Below are 17,245 nucleotides of genomic sequence, written 5' to 3' on the forward strand. Positions count from 1 at the left end.
TACAAAGCACAGAAAAGTACAGATCGTACAAAACAAATGCATGTCCCTGCTTCAGTTTCCTCACTACCCCAGGCCATTCTTTGGGTGGAGTCTGAATCCCTTGGGTTGTCCAGAGTCCTTGGGGCCATCTGAACTCAGGAAAGCAGGCAGGGACTCCTGGCCCCATGCAGTTTCTATATGCTATGTGACCTCTACCTCCTGGTGCCCCTTACCCAGCTCTTTGACCTTGCTCTCTCCTGTTCTATGTTTCCTCTTCCCATATGATCCCTGTTCCTCTCTGTTTCTTTATTTTAAACCCCTCCTCATCACCTGGCCTCCTTTGTTCTACATCTGGTACATTTCCACTGCTCCTACCTTACCCCCTCCTTTCAAGAGAGATCACTTAGGGCCTATCTGCAGTGCAAGTATAACTGTGCACTCACATGTGCTGTCTATCATTACTCTGGCAAGGCATTTGCACCATGATCAATTTGGAGCATCTGTGTTGTAATATGGGTATGCTGTTGTTGCAGTGGACAGGACAAATATTCCCTACTGTGATTATAAAACTCTTTTGTCTTCCCCTATACTTGCAGTTTAAAAAATTGTTAGAGCCCAGAGGTGCTAAAGCACTGCAGACAAGCATGGTAGTATATGACTATTTTTGTACTGTAACTGGGCACTTAAGGTGCAAATTTCTCTAATGTTGGGGGAGGATTTTTTATTTGTCTTTGTTCTTTGCTCAATAGTTGTTTAGTACTGCAGATTTATCTTTTACATATTTATTTTTAAACTTACACATTATGCTTAAAGTGGAAGGAAAACTATCTACCTATTTGTAATTAGCAATTTACTTTCTAAGTACAAAGAACATAGAGCATGTGTTTAACGAAGATGTACAGAGTCACAGGGCTAGATTCACAAAGAAATTTAGGCATGGTGAGGTGCCTAGAAAATAATTGGGCTCCACAAGGCCTGAGTTCGGTGTCTAGGCTCCCTATACAATGAATGGAGAGAGACAGGTGCCTCAGAATGGGATTCACAAAAGCCAGCCAATGGGAGGTGTGAAATTGAGAGTATGCGCTAAGCCCTGCCCCTGTCTTGGCAATAGAGACCTAAATCCAGGCTGCAGGGAGGTGCTTCCCTCTGCTTGGGAGTCTCTGCTCCAAACCCTCACTTGGCATAAGGCACCTATGGTATTTTAGCGAAGAGGTAGAGGAGGGCCTCCCTCATAACTTTTAGCCCAGGGGTTAGGATATTCACCTGCGATGTGGAAGACCTGCAGTTCAAGTCCCCCTTCCACCTGAGGCTGATCTGAACAGAGCTCTGCCACCTCTTAGGTGAGTGCTCTAATCACTGGGCTGTAGGATATTCTGAGGAGGGCGCTCCCTCAGTCTCACATGTTGAAGCTATTCCACTGTGGATAAATAATTTTAAAAAGTCATTAGAGTAGGGAAATTGGATCCTGGGTCTCCCACATGACTGTGCTAACTACCAGGCGATAGAGTCATTCTCATACTCATCGTGTGCTCTCTCCCTCTGGCCCAATCCTTCCTTCAAGCCACAGTGGAGCATCTGCACCAGGACTGAGGGAGCCCCACAGCCCAGCGTTGGGGCACTCACGTGGCAGATCCCTTTTCAAAGCCCTTCTCCCCACCAGGTGGAGGGGGACTTGAACTGGGGGTCTCCCACATCCCAGCTGAGTACCCTAACCACTGGGCTAAAAATGATGAGGGAGCTCGGCCTCTTCCTCCTTCCATTTTGTGCAAGCTTCCCTATAAGGGCCTGCTTCAGTAAGTGAGCTATGAGCACACTTATGGGATCCGGCCTGTAGGCAATGTAGGTAGAGGAACGCCTACTTTCCCCTAGTTTGTGCACCACTTTGGGGCGTAGGCATTCAGACACCTGGCATGGAGCTGCGGTTCAGATGTGCAGAGGCCCACAATATCAAAATGGCTTGAAGCCAGACTCTAAGTTAATCATGCAGTTTTTGGCATCCAACTATTTGCATGCACTCGAATAGCTTTCCACCCTAAAATTTAACGAGCCATTTCACAATGTGATGCACATGCACAAATAGTAGTCTTTGAGGTTTTCAAGACACACATACACCACTCCACTCCCAGTGCCCTAGAACTTCACCCACTAAGGAACGGATTGATTACCATTTTATAAGTAACACAATAACACCACCAGTGTGGAAAACTACACTTAAAATAAGAGTGATTACTTCCATTCTTTGGAGAGTGCCATTTTAAAGAAAGCCAACTTACTGTCCTTTATCTGCAAACACTCATGTAAAATAACTCTCATCTTTAAAATTTGTTGGGCTTCAAGTCATAAAACAGGTGTTTAACCACCACTGCAGGCTTCCCTTTAATGACGATGTGGGGTTTGGACTCCATCTGTAGTAGAAAACTCATTGTTCGTGTTAATTACCATAGACTTGGTAGTCAATATACAGCAAATGTGATTCTTAACCAAGTCAACTTCTTTAACCTAGTCAGCTTTGGGACTTTCTGACACTGGTAGATATAAAATGTGGTACAGGACAATCTTTCAGAAGAGTAATTCAGATTGGTCTACTAATTTTTAAAGAAGTATTTGGGATTTATGTTGAAGGTAGAAAAATGGTCAAAAGTCATTGTAAGACTTATTTTCTTTATTCATCGCTTTATTATTCCTGAGCTGCTCCATACATAGTTGGGCTATGTAATGCAGGGTGTGTTAACATGATTTCTACTGTCTGCTTAAAACGAGAGAGAGAAGCAGTACAAATGAAGAAAATTTTCCGATTCAACAAAAACCACTTACCAACCCGCTTACTCCAGCTCCCATTGACTTGAAAGCAAGATGGCTTGGGTCATAACTCTTTAAAATCCCAACCTACCCATCCAAATTGATCCCTGATCAAGAATAAAATCACCCAAAAAGTTGCTCCAGCAGAATTGTGGAAGAAGTTTCTTCTTTTAATATGTAATTTGTGGCTGATTATGACATACTGTCACTTGTAGGCTGAAAATATCAAGGGGTGTGTGTTTTTGCAGACTGGTACAGGGCTCACTGATTACTCTGGTGTGGCAACTTGGCATAAATCTATGCCTGTGGAAAGGATATGTGGTAATCAGATGTATATCACAATGACTTGGACCCCTGCCATTCTTCACCTTGAACAAAACTGAAGGGCTTGATTCCCCTCTTGCACCAATATAGATCAAGAGACTACCAGGAGAATCTGGCCTAGTGCCTTCAAACTGTAGTAATATAGATTAACTGGCCCCAATTGAATTTAGAAAACAAGAAATTATTGTGCAGCAGAATCAGGCCAGTAGGGATATAATTACTCCAAAGATGTGACCATTGGCCCTCTAAATGGTACCAGTACTCAAGTGATCTTTATCAACTAACCCAAAGGTTTCATTAAACGGCAAAAATAGCAAAGCAGGACAATTATTTTGTCCTACTAAAGCTGTGTATTATTTGTTACACCTTCCCTTATTGACCTACATATGCTATATGAGGAAGCCAAGTCATGGTTTACTAATTTGAAGGAAAACCAGACACACAACCATATTTTCCCTACATAATAACCCACGCAGGTGGCAGTAGAAACATAACAACTTATTTGTTTTTAAATAAACCAGGCCACTTAATGACAGCTTTCAAACTAATTTATTCAAAGCACTACTCCCTTGGTTGTGCAAGCCCCAAAGTATGAGTAATAATGTCCCTTTCATTCATATATATATATATATATATATATATATATATATACTGCAAGGTGCAGAGTGCTTGCAACTCCCACCCACCTCAACAGTTGAGGGGCCTTGGAACCTCCTTGGGTCTCCCCAGCCCAACCCTACTCAGTACCTTGCACCCAAACCGGAAGATTTAGCCTGATGATATTTAAAAATATATATTTATCCATGTTTTATATCACACTGACCATGTACTGGAAAGTATTTCACTACTGGGGTTCTAAGTCATGTAGTCCCCTCTATTTTTGTGCTTGCTTTCTTTTATGTTGTACCAGGACATTAAGCACATACAATTTCTGTCAAAATTTTTTTTTTCAGATGTGCACAACAAACCTGGAGCATGATATTCTTGTTCTGTGACACCCATTCAGCAAAGCACATCAACAAGTGTTTAACTGTAAGTTTTGGCTTCAATAAGCCTATTCACATATTTAAAAGCTAAGTGCTTGCTTCAGTGCCTTGCTGTATCAGGGCCTATGGTGCAGATCTCCCAGTGCCATCTAGATCTGTGCCTTCATGAAGAACAAAATATCATAGTCTAGGGATACTGTGTGACTCAGAGAGGAGAAAGTTGCCTTTGCAAAACCACTCATTTCATCTTCTCATGTTAAAATTTTATTTAAGACTATTACATTTTGATTCTTCCGGTAGAACTTTTGAACAAGATGCCATCAAGCTGTTTAAGCCATACACTTAACATATTTTAAAAGATAGTATTAATTTTTGTCCTCCTGATTTGAAGTACATTTTTGTTTTAAAAATAATTTCTGATATCTCTGCTTTAAAGAAAAGTGAGTAACAAAAATATGCATCTGAGCTGTTATAGAAGGGGATCAGACACAATGTAACTTTGATAGAGTAGCATCACAGTTTTTAAGGCATTTTTATTCAGTGCCAAATTGTAATTTCGATATCATTTAAACACTGACTGCTATTAAGGAAAGGAGAACCAGCTGGAATCAGGCCATTTCCTAATGTGGCCTAAAAATCTTGTGTCCAGTCCTTTTAAATAAAGTCTCTATAACTGGAAAAGGGCCAGCCTCTGGTTCCCTTCTGGGAATGTTACTTTAGCTGCCAGCTGCGGCTCTGAAAAGAATGAATGAATCTCGCTTTATTTATTTCTTATTTTCTTAATTTTTTTCTTGTTAATGCCTAAAGTCTTTAGTTTCTCCTAATGTGAAAAGATGTCTTTCCAACAAAAGCATCAGATTTTATAGGAAAAAATATAAATATTGTAAAAAGCAGAATAAAAAAGATTGAAGATGTGAACCTGAATTCGTGCGACTGATATCCAGAACCCTCCAAAAAGAAAAACTGACCCACCAGCCTTATTTTATTTTTGCCTCTCCATTTTAAAAGCAATACTAGCAATACTGCCTCCAGGGATTCCCCCTACCCAATAGCTCTGATAGATAAGAATTGAAGATCCAATCTCACATGTTGCCATAAGTTCTCATTGACATCAAACGCATTCAGTCCTTGGGCTCCTCCTGAGACTATCAATGAGGAGGAAGAGGTGGAATTATATTTTAACTTTTGAGCTGAGAACACAAGTCCATCGAAGCTGGACAAAACCCACCATTTCATTTCCCAAATAAAAATGGAGCTAGACTAAAACCACCAATATATTTCACATTGGGCATTGGATAACGTGAAATACATTGGTGGTTTAAGACTTTGCCCTCAGCACAAAAACGACCATAACCCTTCATCCCTTCCCCATTTTTGGCAAATTTCAGCATTAAGAGCAAGAATTGAATGGTATGAGCGAAGAGAGAGAACAGTCAGATCCAGGTCAAAGTTGAGGCACATTGGCAGGAAAATTTAGTGAAGCTTGCCCAGCAGTGCCTGTGCTGTAGCTGTTTTGAAGCGGAATTCTTCAATCTCTAACACAGTCATGCTGCCACCTTTCTCCTGTGTCTTTCAACTATGGTCAAACAGACGGTCACCTTTTTTCAAAGCCAAATTCACTTTAAAGGAATACAGGCCAAAATTATTTTTATTTTACAAAACTATTTCCTCACCTGTGTTGCAAACAACACTTTGATTAGACCTGGAAGAATATTTAAATCTAAATTTTCTTCACTCTGCTTTCCGCTTTTTTCAGCTTCAGCAAGATAAGTGAGTCAGTTTCTTCTCTGGGTCTCGTGCACTAGATAGGATGCGGCTTTGTTTGGCTGGAGATGCTGTGAGGAGAACTTTGACCATTTTAACTTTGTTTTTACAACTTTTACAACTCTAAAGACCAACAGAAATGTTTGTATATCTGGAAAACAAAACACAAGAAGACACATACACAACCCTTCCCCCCACAACTCCCCAAATTGAACATTGGGCTGAAAGTGACCTGATAATGACATGACCCTTTAAAGCAGTGTTTGTGATCTATAGAATCTGCCTTCATGGCGTTGCACGCCAGAGCCATATACAGAAGTGGTGTGCTTCTAGCTAGCTAAAGCATCCCCCAGGACATGTATACCTTCAATAACAGAATGTAAGGTTTGGAAGGGGCTGAGTGCATATCTTTCAAACCCTACATTCTATTATTGAAGGTATACATGTCCTGGGGGATGCTTTAGCTAGAGGTGTGATAGTGCCCTGGGGCAAGCTAAACCAATGTAAGGCCTAGACTGTAAGTATGGTTAAAGTGGTATAACTGCCCCTAGTGTGACGGTAGTTATATCAATATGAAAGTGCTTATAACTGGTTTAATGTATTCCCATAAGAGAAGGGGAATGAGGTATACCACTATAAATGGACTTGAAAGGATTAGATTTTTATCAGTAAATGTCGGTAAACGTGTTCACCAGTCACAGATCCACAGGATCTGTGCTACGCTCCCACTTTTAAACAGTCTGTTGGAGGAACCCTTCAGTGTGCAGACACCCAGGGGTCATACTCTTCCTTAAGGGTAGGGCAGGTGGCGTCAAAGCTACCAAGACTGAGCATCTGGGCTCCAGCACTCCTGTTTTACACTGTGAGCTCTGCCCAGAGAGTCCAACTGAAACAGACTTCTGGACAGAGACTTCTACACTCTTCAGGGACCAAAGATACTCTCAGTGAGTATCTGCAGTGATACCAGGCAGCCTTTTCAAAACAGAATAGAATTTGTTAGTCAATTGGAACACAGCAGTGAAAAGTCCTCACAGCCAATCAGAGCTGCCCAGGCAGGGGGACCCAGCTCCAGGGCCAGCAGAGTCCTCAGGGAGCAGCACCCGTAGGGACAGGACCCAGGAGTCCAGGCTGCTGTGAGGAGTCCCAGACCCTCCCCCTGCCTTTCGCGGCATAACCTGATGGACGGGGACATGGGCTGGGGGCTGCTCTTGGGCCCCCCGGCCAGGCTTATTTTTCCGCTGCTGCTGGAGCTGGGCACCCGACCAGCAGCCACTGCTCTCTCCACTCTGCCTTCAGAGCTGGACAGCTGGAGAGCAACAGCTGCTACAGGGTGGCTATGGGGGGGAGGTGTGCTAAGACAAATTTTGGGGTAGCTATAGCCCCTGCCCCCACCCCTCCCCAGAACCGCTCCTGAGCAAAGGTCAACACATAGTTCATCCTGGCCAAGCCAGCGTTCCACCCAGCCAAGGTGCTATACAATCCATTTTGACTCTCTCCCTATTGCTCTTTGTCAGTCCCAAGTGAGAGCTGCTGAGTTTCTCCAAAAGCCAGCTCTTAACCCAGCCACCTGATGCCTTTCAGCCCACTTCATTCTACAGGGCCACAGTGGGTTCATGTGCTCCACCTGCTTGACGGAGTTTCCCATTGTTAGGTGTAAACTGTTCAGTCCTTGGGGCTCCATTGTCTTTCCTGATCCTCCATTGATATGGGTCAGTTTCAGCCAGTCCTCTAATGACCCATTCATATCACTCCAGATGGTTCTGTGATGCACACTCTCGCCCCTCAGGTCTCCAGCTCTGCCCAAGAGCAGCTTTTTAACCCTTTGGCACCCAATGGATAGCAATCTCTATTCAAGTTACTACTGGCAGGCATATTATTCATTAAAATATTATTAAAAATTCCCACTGCATCACATCTCTTCTCCCTTTGAGAGCAAACTGAGTGGGGTCACTTTAGCCAGTGACCTAGGGAAGTTTGAACCCACAATCATTATTCATAGATGTTACAGCAGGGGTCGGCAACGTTTGGCACGCGGCTTGCCAGGGTAAGCACCCTAGCGGGCCGGGCCAGTTTATTTACCAGCTGACGTGGCAGGTTTGGCCGATCACGGCCCCCACTGGCCGCGGTTCGCCGTCCCGGGCCAATGGGGGCGGCGGGAAGCCGCAGCCAGCACATCCCTTGCCTGCGCCGTTTCCCGCCGCCCCCATTGGCCCGGGACGGCGAACCGCGGCGAGTGGGGGCCGCAATTGGCCGAACCTGACGCGTCAGCAGATAAATAAACTGGCCGGGCCCGCCAGGGTGCTTACCCTGGCGAGCCGCGTGCCAAACGTTGCCAACCCCTGTGTTACAGCATAGATCCCATCCACTTGGTAGCTCTCCTACGGGGCACTTTCCAGATTCTTACGGACAGCACAGTTTCCATAGCACAGTACAGAGCAGTTTCACATCCTCCCCTTAGGACTTGTCTGATAGATGACACTAGCAGGGTGCACATGGGGAGTTTTATGCATCCATCTGCTCTTTTGCCATCCCAAAACCTTTAGCTTTGAAACTGGAATGGGATCCTGCCATCACCTCCTCCCACTCACCTTCCAGGGGGTGAGGAGGGCAGTGATCCCACATTCCTCCATGTGTCAGCCATCTTGGCTGCAGCCTGGGGTGTCCTTACCTCTAGGCTGGGGAAGTGACCCCCCCCTTGAGCATTTGGGGGGATCCAGGTAGGTATTCACCTCGAAAGCTCATCTTAACCCAGCCATACTTCTGGAGCTCTGGAGAGGCAGGGTAACACAGTGCTCCCCAGCACTGACAGACCCCGCCACTGGAGTTGAGTCTTCACCCCAGGACTGTGCATATGGGAGGAACACATTTCCCCTTTTGGGATCAACCTGTTGCCTCCTCCCCACTCCTTGTGGGCAGTGATTTGGGGATCTCTTGGTTAAGAGAACCCACCATGTCTATGGCCACCACATGACAAGATGCTTCTTTTACTAGCAGCGGTATTCTGGCTGCTTTACTTTTCTCAGGGGCTTCTCTCATGCCATGACAGGGCAAACATGTTTGGCAGTCCTCCTTCTCTGCACGTGTCTCCTTGTGCTCCGCTCTGCCTCTGCTTCCCTGTAAGGATAGGCAGTGAGCTTGTGCCTTTGGTCATAGCACTGGGCTCGGGGGGGGGGGGGTTACTCCTTAGCTAGTGTGACTCATACCTCCTGTGTGGAGATGGGTGAGGGCTCTTCCTCCCACCACCCCACTCAGTTTCAGGTGTGTGCTTACAGACAGGAAGGTGTCCTGAGCTTAACAGCCTTTTCCTTGTGTTACTGCAAAGGGAGAAAACCCCTCCTGCTCCCTGCCAGCCACTGTATTTGCATTTTGGCTAACACCTTCTGTCACAGCCCTCTGGCTCCCTGTTACCACCTGGTTCAAGCCCTTGGCTGTTACAAGAAGAGTCACTGGGTTTTGTCTTAAAGTGATACAGTCATTCCTAAGGAGGATGTCAAAGGTGAGATCATGAAGAACCCTGCTGCCAATCACTCCTGTGTCTGTACAGGGATGCAAGCTGTAGGCAGGGCACATGGCTTCACATTTGGAACCTTAACCCAAGTTGTACATCCCTACAGCGCTTGATGGAGTTTTACCACACAGGGTTTGACAAGAGTTCTCTGCCCCAGAATCTCTCCACTGGATGAATATGTCCCCAATAACTATCAGCTATCCTCCAAAGCACTTACAATCCCTCCCAGCTTGGTATCATCTGCAAACTTTATAAGTATACTCTCTAAGCCATTATCTAAGACCCTGATGAAGATATTGAACAGAACCAGACCCAGAACTGATCCCTGAGGGGTGTCACACATTTGGTGTTTTGCGGACCAGAAACCTTTTCCTATGAGCCTCAGGTGTCAATTCAAGCTTAATCAGTAGAGCCTTTTTGAACTGTTCATAGTCCCCAGTATCATCAACTCCATCCATCTGGCTATATGCCTCTATCACCTTGGGACCGAGTAAGGGGGTGACGACAGTGGTGCTGGTCCACAGGATCAACCTAGTTCAAACTGCAAGCCTTCTCAAAGGCAGTGAGATAGTCATCTATATCCCTCCCACACCTTACATTGGGGCCACAGTTTGGTACATAGGCTTCCCCTGGTCTCTCCAATCAGTGCAACATCACACCTTTAGTTAAACAAGTACAGCTTTTCATTTAGACCAAGCTCACATGGATAATGCTTTGCATCCAGTCTCCTCCCATCCCGAGGATAATGTAAAAAAAAGCTAAATGGATGATGTTTCTCCCCTAAATTTTCAAAAATAAACATTTTTCCAGTTTGTCCAGGCCAAGGCACCAAACATCTCGAAGGCCATGTGACCAGCTGCATGAATTCAGAACTGCCCTTGGCAGAGAACTATAAGGCGGTCAGTCCCTAGCCTTGGGAATCACTTTCCTTCCCATGTCAGAGCAGTTACAATGGCTGGTGCCAGCAGCAAGGTCCCTGCTTCCTAGGCCCTACAGTGGGGCTCAGGGGAGGCCTCAGAGGGTATGTCTACACTACACTACATTGTAATTCCAGGTCTATGGGACCTGGGCTTGCAGACTCACGGTTTCCAAGCCCGGGCTTGAGCACCCACACTACCCTGTAAACCTGTGTTTACCCCTGAGTCTGATGTGCGAACACATCCACACGGCACTATGCAGCCCTTCTAACTCGGGCCTGTGGCTTGAGCGGCATCCACACAGCAAAACAACAGGGCTGGTACACCTAAATCACAACAAGCCTGGGGCCCTGACCCACCCCCGCGGCAGCCAGGGCCTGAGTGCTGGCTGACCCGAGTCAGACTGAGGGGTGCCCCAACGGAAGGCGGCTTGGGCTCAGCCCTGGGCAGAGGGGCGCAGTGTGGACAGACCCAGGAGGGAGGAGGGGAGTTGGGCGGGTGAGGAGAGGGCCGGGAGCAATGGGCTGCGGGAGGGAAGCGACTGGCGGCCGGGAAGCCCCGCGGGCGGTGCGGCAGGGCGGTGTACTGGGAGGACCGGGCGGTGGCCTCTCCCCAGCCCCGAGGCCGGAGCCGTCCTCGCTTCCCCCGCCGCCCCGCGCGGGTCTCCGGCTCCTCCCCGCCAGGCGGGGCCGGGGAGCGCAGGGAGATGATGTCAGCTCCGAGCCGGGCCGGGAGCGATGGTGCCGGGGCAGTGAGGGAGGAAGCCAGTCGCCGAGCAGTCAGGGGACCGAGCAGGGGGACGCGGCAGGCGGGCGAGCCCGCAGCGAGACGGAGCCGGCCCCGGTCTCCGCGGTGGCCCTGGCGGGCGGCGGGGACTCGACCCCGGGCGGCAGCGGCGGCGGCGGCATGTCGGGCCAGAGCGCGGTGAGCGACCCCCAGCACGCCGCCCGCCTGCTGCGGGCCCTCAGCTCCTTCCGCGAGGAGAGCCGCTTCTGCGACGCGCACCTGGTGCTGGAGGGCGAGGAGATCCCCGTGCAGAAGAACATCCTGGCGGCCGCCAGCCCCTACATCAGGTGAGGGGGCTCCCGGGGCGCGTTGACAAGGCCGGGAGCGGGGTCCTGGGGCGCGGGCCGGGGCCCTGGCGTGTTGGGGAGGGAAAGGGGCAGCGCCGAGGCGGCTGCAGAACATGGGCGCTCACGCCCTGACTCCGCCTCAAGACCCTCAGCTCCCAAGAGGCACCTGCCCACGGCCCCCATCGGCGGAGGCAGGTGAGCCCGTTGCCCTGCGGGAAGGGCGGCAGGCACCAGGGGCCGTGCATAGCTCAGGTTCTTCTCCCCGGAAAGTAAGTTCAGCCCAGTGCGCTGGCCTTGCCGTGCCTGGGCACTTGCTGTGAGTGTGATGGCTCTGCCAGTTCCCCGCCCAGCCCATCTAGTCCTAGGAAGCCGCCAGTACATGGATACAGGAAGCCTGGTTTTTGTTTTGTTTACCAACATTATTTATTTAAGTGCCTATCAACTTGTTTCCATTACAAGCTGGCAAACACGATCTCAGCTGGGGAGAGAAATGTTTATTTTTGAAAATTAAGGGGAGAAACATCATGCCTTTAGCTTTTTCCCAAGAGGAAATAATTAGACGGTAGGGTTTTTGTGTGTGTGTGTGTGTACTTGTGGTCATATAACTTAAAACAAAAAAGCTTTTGTTTTTAAGGAGGAAATCTAATTGCCCTTGGTATTTTGGAGACAAGTTGTAAACAGCTGAGATGGAAGTTTCACAATCTGCTGTATGGATATGCTGTCAGTGACATCTAAGGCTTTTAATACTTTCCCGAGTGTGTACTTCTACCCTTCCAAAGAAAGAGCTGCTACAGTCTAGCGATCAAAACACACAAAAATATGCTTTATAAAAGAAAAGTTTAACTTGACCAATTCTGCAATTCAAGCTGATTAAAATTATGTAACTGAGTGTTTGTAGAATGATCTGAAATGCCTGTGGAGGAAAAATGATATTCTGTTGCATTAACTCATGCCTTTATTATGAGGTTATTTGTTTGTTAAACAGAAAATGTCCCAAACTATTACACTGTGAATACATTTCCCAGACCTGAAAAAGAGCTCTGTGTAAGCTGTAGATCTTGTCTCTTATATCAACAGAAATTGGTCCAATAAAAGATAGTACCTCATCCACTTTGTCTCTTCCAAACTACTTAGGCAATATTAAGGGCATGATTTAAACCAACAAGCCAGGAAAACAGAAGTTAATACTGAGTGGTAGGGAGATTATGAAACTAAAGGACACTGTTTCAGTATGGTTTGTTGTTCTCAATAGTATGTACTTTGTATAGTGCTCTCAGAGCAATGCACATATGTTGAGTAATTTCATCTTTATAAATGATGGGTGTATTGTCTGTCAGATGCCCTAAACAAAGTCAGCACTCTAGGATTGGTTATTTGCTTTTTGTAAATTCATGTGACAGTTTGGCTCTTCCAGAGTTTGTAAACTAGTCATTATCCTGCTTCACTCTTGATTTAAAGATTTTTTTTTTTATAAAAGCTTGATTTAGCATTAAATGTATTGCCTGTGTCACAGGTGATGTCAGATGTTTTATTTCTGGCAATATGTAAGCTTCCAGCAGACACTTATTGGATCTGAAATACACCTATTTTAACTTTAAAACTTAAACACAGTATGAATGGGCTGCTTCTTTCTTTGTACAAAATTTTGCAGTTCTCTTACCCTAACAATATAATGGAATGTTCTTTGGATCTCACCAGATATACCATAGCCTAGTCTGCACTGGGAAAACTGGCTGTTGTTGGCAATGGGTGTCAGCAACAGGTACAACCAAAACTGTGGTGAACACAGTTTAACTGCAGTGTAGGACAGGACAGACAATAGTCAACACAATCCTGGTTTCTGAATTGGTGCTGAACAGTTTGTTCTCGAATGTGCTCACAATTAAACCATAATTACACTGGGTTCAGGTGCAGCCATTGCTAGCAATGGGAAACTTTCCTAGTGTAGTCAAAGCTTAAGAATCCAATGATGTGACAATTTTGCCTTTGATGGCAGGATATTTACAGTACATGGCAGTGTGTGACTGAGAGTACATGAACTAAAAATGATTATTTTTTAAACATTTTAAAGGATTGTTCCACTGTTAGCAGGTGGCAAATGTTTAATTCTCTCCTTGTACCTGAAGAGGCAGTATATGGCCGAGTATTATTAAAGTAAATCCCAAATGATGGCAGGCCTCTTTTAATACTTGGGTACTTGCTCAGATCCACTCCAGTTGTATTTGTCTATAAAAGATGCTATGAACATCTGCATAGATTGGGCTAGATGTAGATGACATGTGCAGTTGAGTACTTTCTGGGAAGTACATGCGTGATGGTTGCTTGAACGTAATCAATCAGGCAATACTACTTGGTTCTAGGCTTCAGTTTAATTTAGTCCAAGTTTACAAACTGTTTGAAGTTGTTACACATAAATGAACCCACACTCACTGAAGATGAGCATCTTGGAACAATGCTGTGCATCACATATTGTACATGTCAGAACTTTACGTAATGCCTAAGGGAGACTACATGCATCAGCCCTCGGAATTAAGGGCATGTCTTTGCTGCCCCACAGTTCGGACTACAGAGACGTGAATAGCAATGTGCACCAATGTGCTGCATGTTAACATAGTCCTATTCAAACAGGGCTATGTTAATGTGAACTAGGAACCTTTTGATGTGTGCCTGCTGCATCCACATGGGGGAGTTACAGAGGAGCACTTTGGTGCTGACTGCTATTTACACCCCTGTAGACCAAACTGTGGGGCAGTGTAGACATGCCTTAAAATACATTGTTTTATTTGGGTTAAGGAAAAATGCATTCTAGAAATTGACAGGTTTCAGAGTAGCAGCCGTGTGAGTCTGTATCCGCAAAAAGAACAGGAGTACTTGTGGCACCTTAGAGACTAACAAATTTATTAGAGCATAAGCTTTCGTGGGCTACAGCCCACTTCTTCGGATGCATATAGAATGGAACATAGTAAGGAGATATATATACACACATACAGAGAGCATGAACAGGTGGGAGTTGTCTTACCAACTCTGAGAGGCCAATTAAGTAAGTGAAAAAAAACTTTTGAAGTGATAATCAAGATAGCCCAGTACAGACAGTTTGATAAGAAGTGTGAGAATACTTACAAGGGGAGATAGATTCAATGTTTGTAATGGCTCAGCCATTCCCAGTCCTTATTCAATCCTAAATTGATTGTATCTAGTTTGCATATCAATTCCAGCTCAGCAGTCTCTCGTTGGAATCTGTTTTTGAAGTTTTTCTGTTGTAAGATAGCCACCCGCAGGTCTGTCATTGAATGACCAGATGTGGTTAAAGTGTTCTCCCACTGGTTTTTGAGTATTATGATTCCTGATGTCAGAGTTGTGTCCATTAATTCTTTTGCGTAGAGACTGTCCGGTACATTGGCCAAACCGGACAGTCTCTACGCAAAGGCTAATCATAGAAATGAGTTTGAAATCAGTGTGAGTAATGTGGGTAGGATTTGGCCCAATATTTTAAATGCTTTGTTGCCAACTGAATATTTCTTAGAATTACTCATTTTTGTTAGTATTTTAGATAGTTCCCAGTTGGATTTGAAGTTAATGCCTTACTGAGGTTATTAGGCTGCGGAGAGGGGTTTAGAGAGATCATATTCTTGCAAGGCTGGTTTAACTAGGGTAACAATGTATCTATTTACATTAAGTAGGCTACTTTTGCAATTGAAAAGTCCATACTTCTTTTTAACTAAAAGATTAGAGTTATTGATTGATACCTTAAGATCAATTTTAGATGCTCTCTATGGAAGAAAAAATTTAATATTCTGCATTTTGAGAGCACATGAACTGCACCCATGGATATGTGCTAGAAGAGTTAAGGTTACTCAAGCACAAATCCCACCTTCACAAGGAACTTGCTAATTAAAAGTAACTTTCATTGACATATCTTAACACTCCAATATCCTGTTTCTCTCAGCTTCCTGTTCTCTTCAGTGAATTCCCTTGGGCTTCCAACATATAACCAACCATAATACAGATACCAGGTTCCTCCAAACCAAACTCTGAGACACCACTGTAATTTTGCCCCTACCCCCCCCCCATCCACTTTTTACCCATGCTGCTCATCTCCCTATTTCCACCCTTCTCCCTGCCTCCTATACTCTTCTCCTTTTCTTATCCCAGCTGTCTAGCCTGACTCCCTGACTCCTCAGGGTCTTTAGTTGAGCAAAACTGGTAAGGCAGGGAACTGGCATTGGAGAACAGAAGTGTCCAGCAGAACTTGACAGTTCAGTAGTTTTTCCTTTCAGATGAAATAGGTCATGGCAACTAAGGGAATTACCTCTTTGAATCTAAAGGTAAAATTTAGGAAGTAGCCTGTGACTGAGATGTTATGGGACTGTGTGTATGTGTGAAATGTAGAATGTTTAAAAGCAAGGCAAAAAACAGCTTAAAAATAATGTGAGGTCATCTTTATGCATCATAAAAGGAGTGGTAAAGTTAAAGCTATTTTATTACTTTACTCTGTAGGTCATCTTTAACTTTTATCTAGGTGCTGTGAACATTAGTCCCATTTATTGTTGTGCAAACCATATTAATTTTTAAATGGTACTGCATTTCTGAGATCTACTTGTTGTTTGCTAAATTTGGTGTCACTGCAAGATATTCTGGAGCTTGAAGTCATTCAACTTAAGCCTAGACTAAGGATTCTAAATGAGGCCTTGTTTGTCTGTCTTGAGAACTCAGTACCAGACACCATCTCCTAGGTCTCAACACAATATGGGTTCACTTCACTTCCATGTATAGGTCCCAGTTTAAGGTTTAGAATTAATGAAACTATTCTAGAACCTTACCTTAGCCAGGAAGAAGTGGGTGGGTGGTTACTCTTGGGAAATCAGATTTGTACTTATCCAGTATGTGAGGTGGTACTTTAAATGTAACCAAATTGGGAGGAAGTAGAGATAATCATTAGAGCACAGGAGTCAGACAGGAGTTTTTGTTTCTATTTCTTGCTGTGTCATATGCACTGAAACCTTGGGCAAGTCATTGGTGGTCAGATTATCCAAAGCTGTGTACTATCTGCCCAAATCAGCATGTAAATACTTAGGTTAGGGTGTGTGTGAGAGAGAGAGAGGCTCGGCTCACGCCCAACCACCCCCTCAGAAAATCCCATGAATGTGTATATATGCTGATGCACTGACATGGCTACAGAGAGAGGTGCATGGCCTGTTTTTAGATTTGCATGGGGATTGCTTAGACTGATAGTTGTGACTCAGGCACATGTATGTCAGGAGACACAGATGAGTTGGTTTCCCACTGGTCCTCTGACAGACGGGTTACCCATTGCCGTTAAAAATGGCAGCTGCTGAAGGAAAGGAAAGAAGGGTCTGGCAAATACACAGCAATTCTGAAACTGCACAGGCTTACCATACAGAAGGTCTACATATGTTAGTTCCTATCTGCCTTTGCTTCCCTGTGGACTCCCATATTGCATTAGCTGGGATGCAAGTAAAAGTAATCTGCTTAATCCATAAATGTTTGTTGGCTGAAGTGGCAGTAAGGTCTTCACTGCTGAGCTGTCCTGGTGGCCTGTCATGACTCTTTCGTCCAATCACGTTTGTAATACTATGAGGGCAGTGAGATCCAGGGAGGCTGGGTGAGTGCTTCCAAAGGCACTTTATACATGCACATATTTATCTGGTGCCACATCACTAGGCTTGAGCAGAGGAGAATTACAGCATACCATTTTGCACCCTCTAGAAGTGGTCCTTTTGATATCTTGACTTGTCGAAAGGGACTCTGTTACACAACCCAGGGAAAGTGAATAGAGCTAGGTCTATACTGCTGGTTAGGGATGTGATGGCTTCTTATAACATTTTTATACTGGCAAAAGCTCTAGTGTAATAATAATACCTACCCCTTTCATAG

At 45.2% G+C, this 17,245-nt stretch overlaps 1 protein-coding gene across 1 annotated transcript in view; it reads left to right on the plus strand.

Annotated features, from left to right (window-relative positions):
• Positions 1-11,183: 11,183 nt before the first annotated feature.
• Positions 11,184-17,245, plus strand: part of LOC113409580 (gigaxonin) — a 42,393-nt gene continuing 36,331 nt past the window's right edge. Inside the window, exon 1 of the mRNA XM_026663671.1 lies at positions 11,184-11,350. Within this exon, the coding sequence (XP_026519456.1) occupies positions 11,184-11,350 (167 nt within the window). The remainder of the gene's footprint in view (positions 11,351-17,245) is intronic.

Source organism: Terrapene carolina, unplaced genomic scaffold (assembly GCF_002925995.2).
Source record: "Terrapene carolina triunguis isolate 2854851 unplaced genomic scaffold, T_m_triunguis-2.0 Scaffold33891, whole genome shotgun sequence".
NCBI classification, from domain to species: domain Eukaryota; kingdom Metazoa; phylum Chordata; order Testudines; family Emydidae; genus Terrapene; species Terrapene triunguis.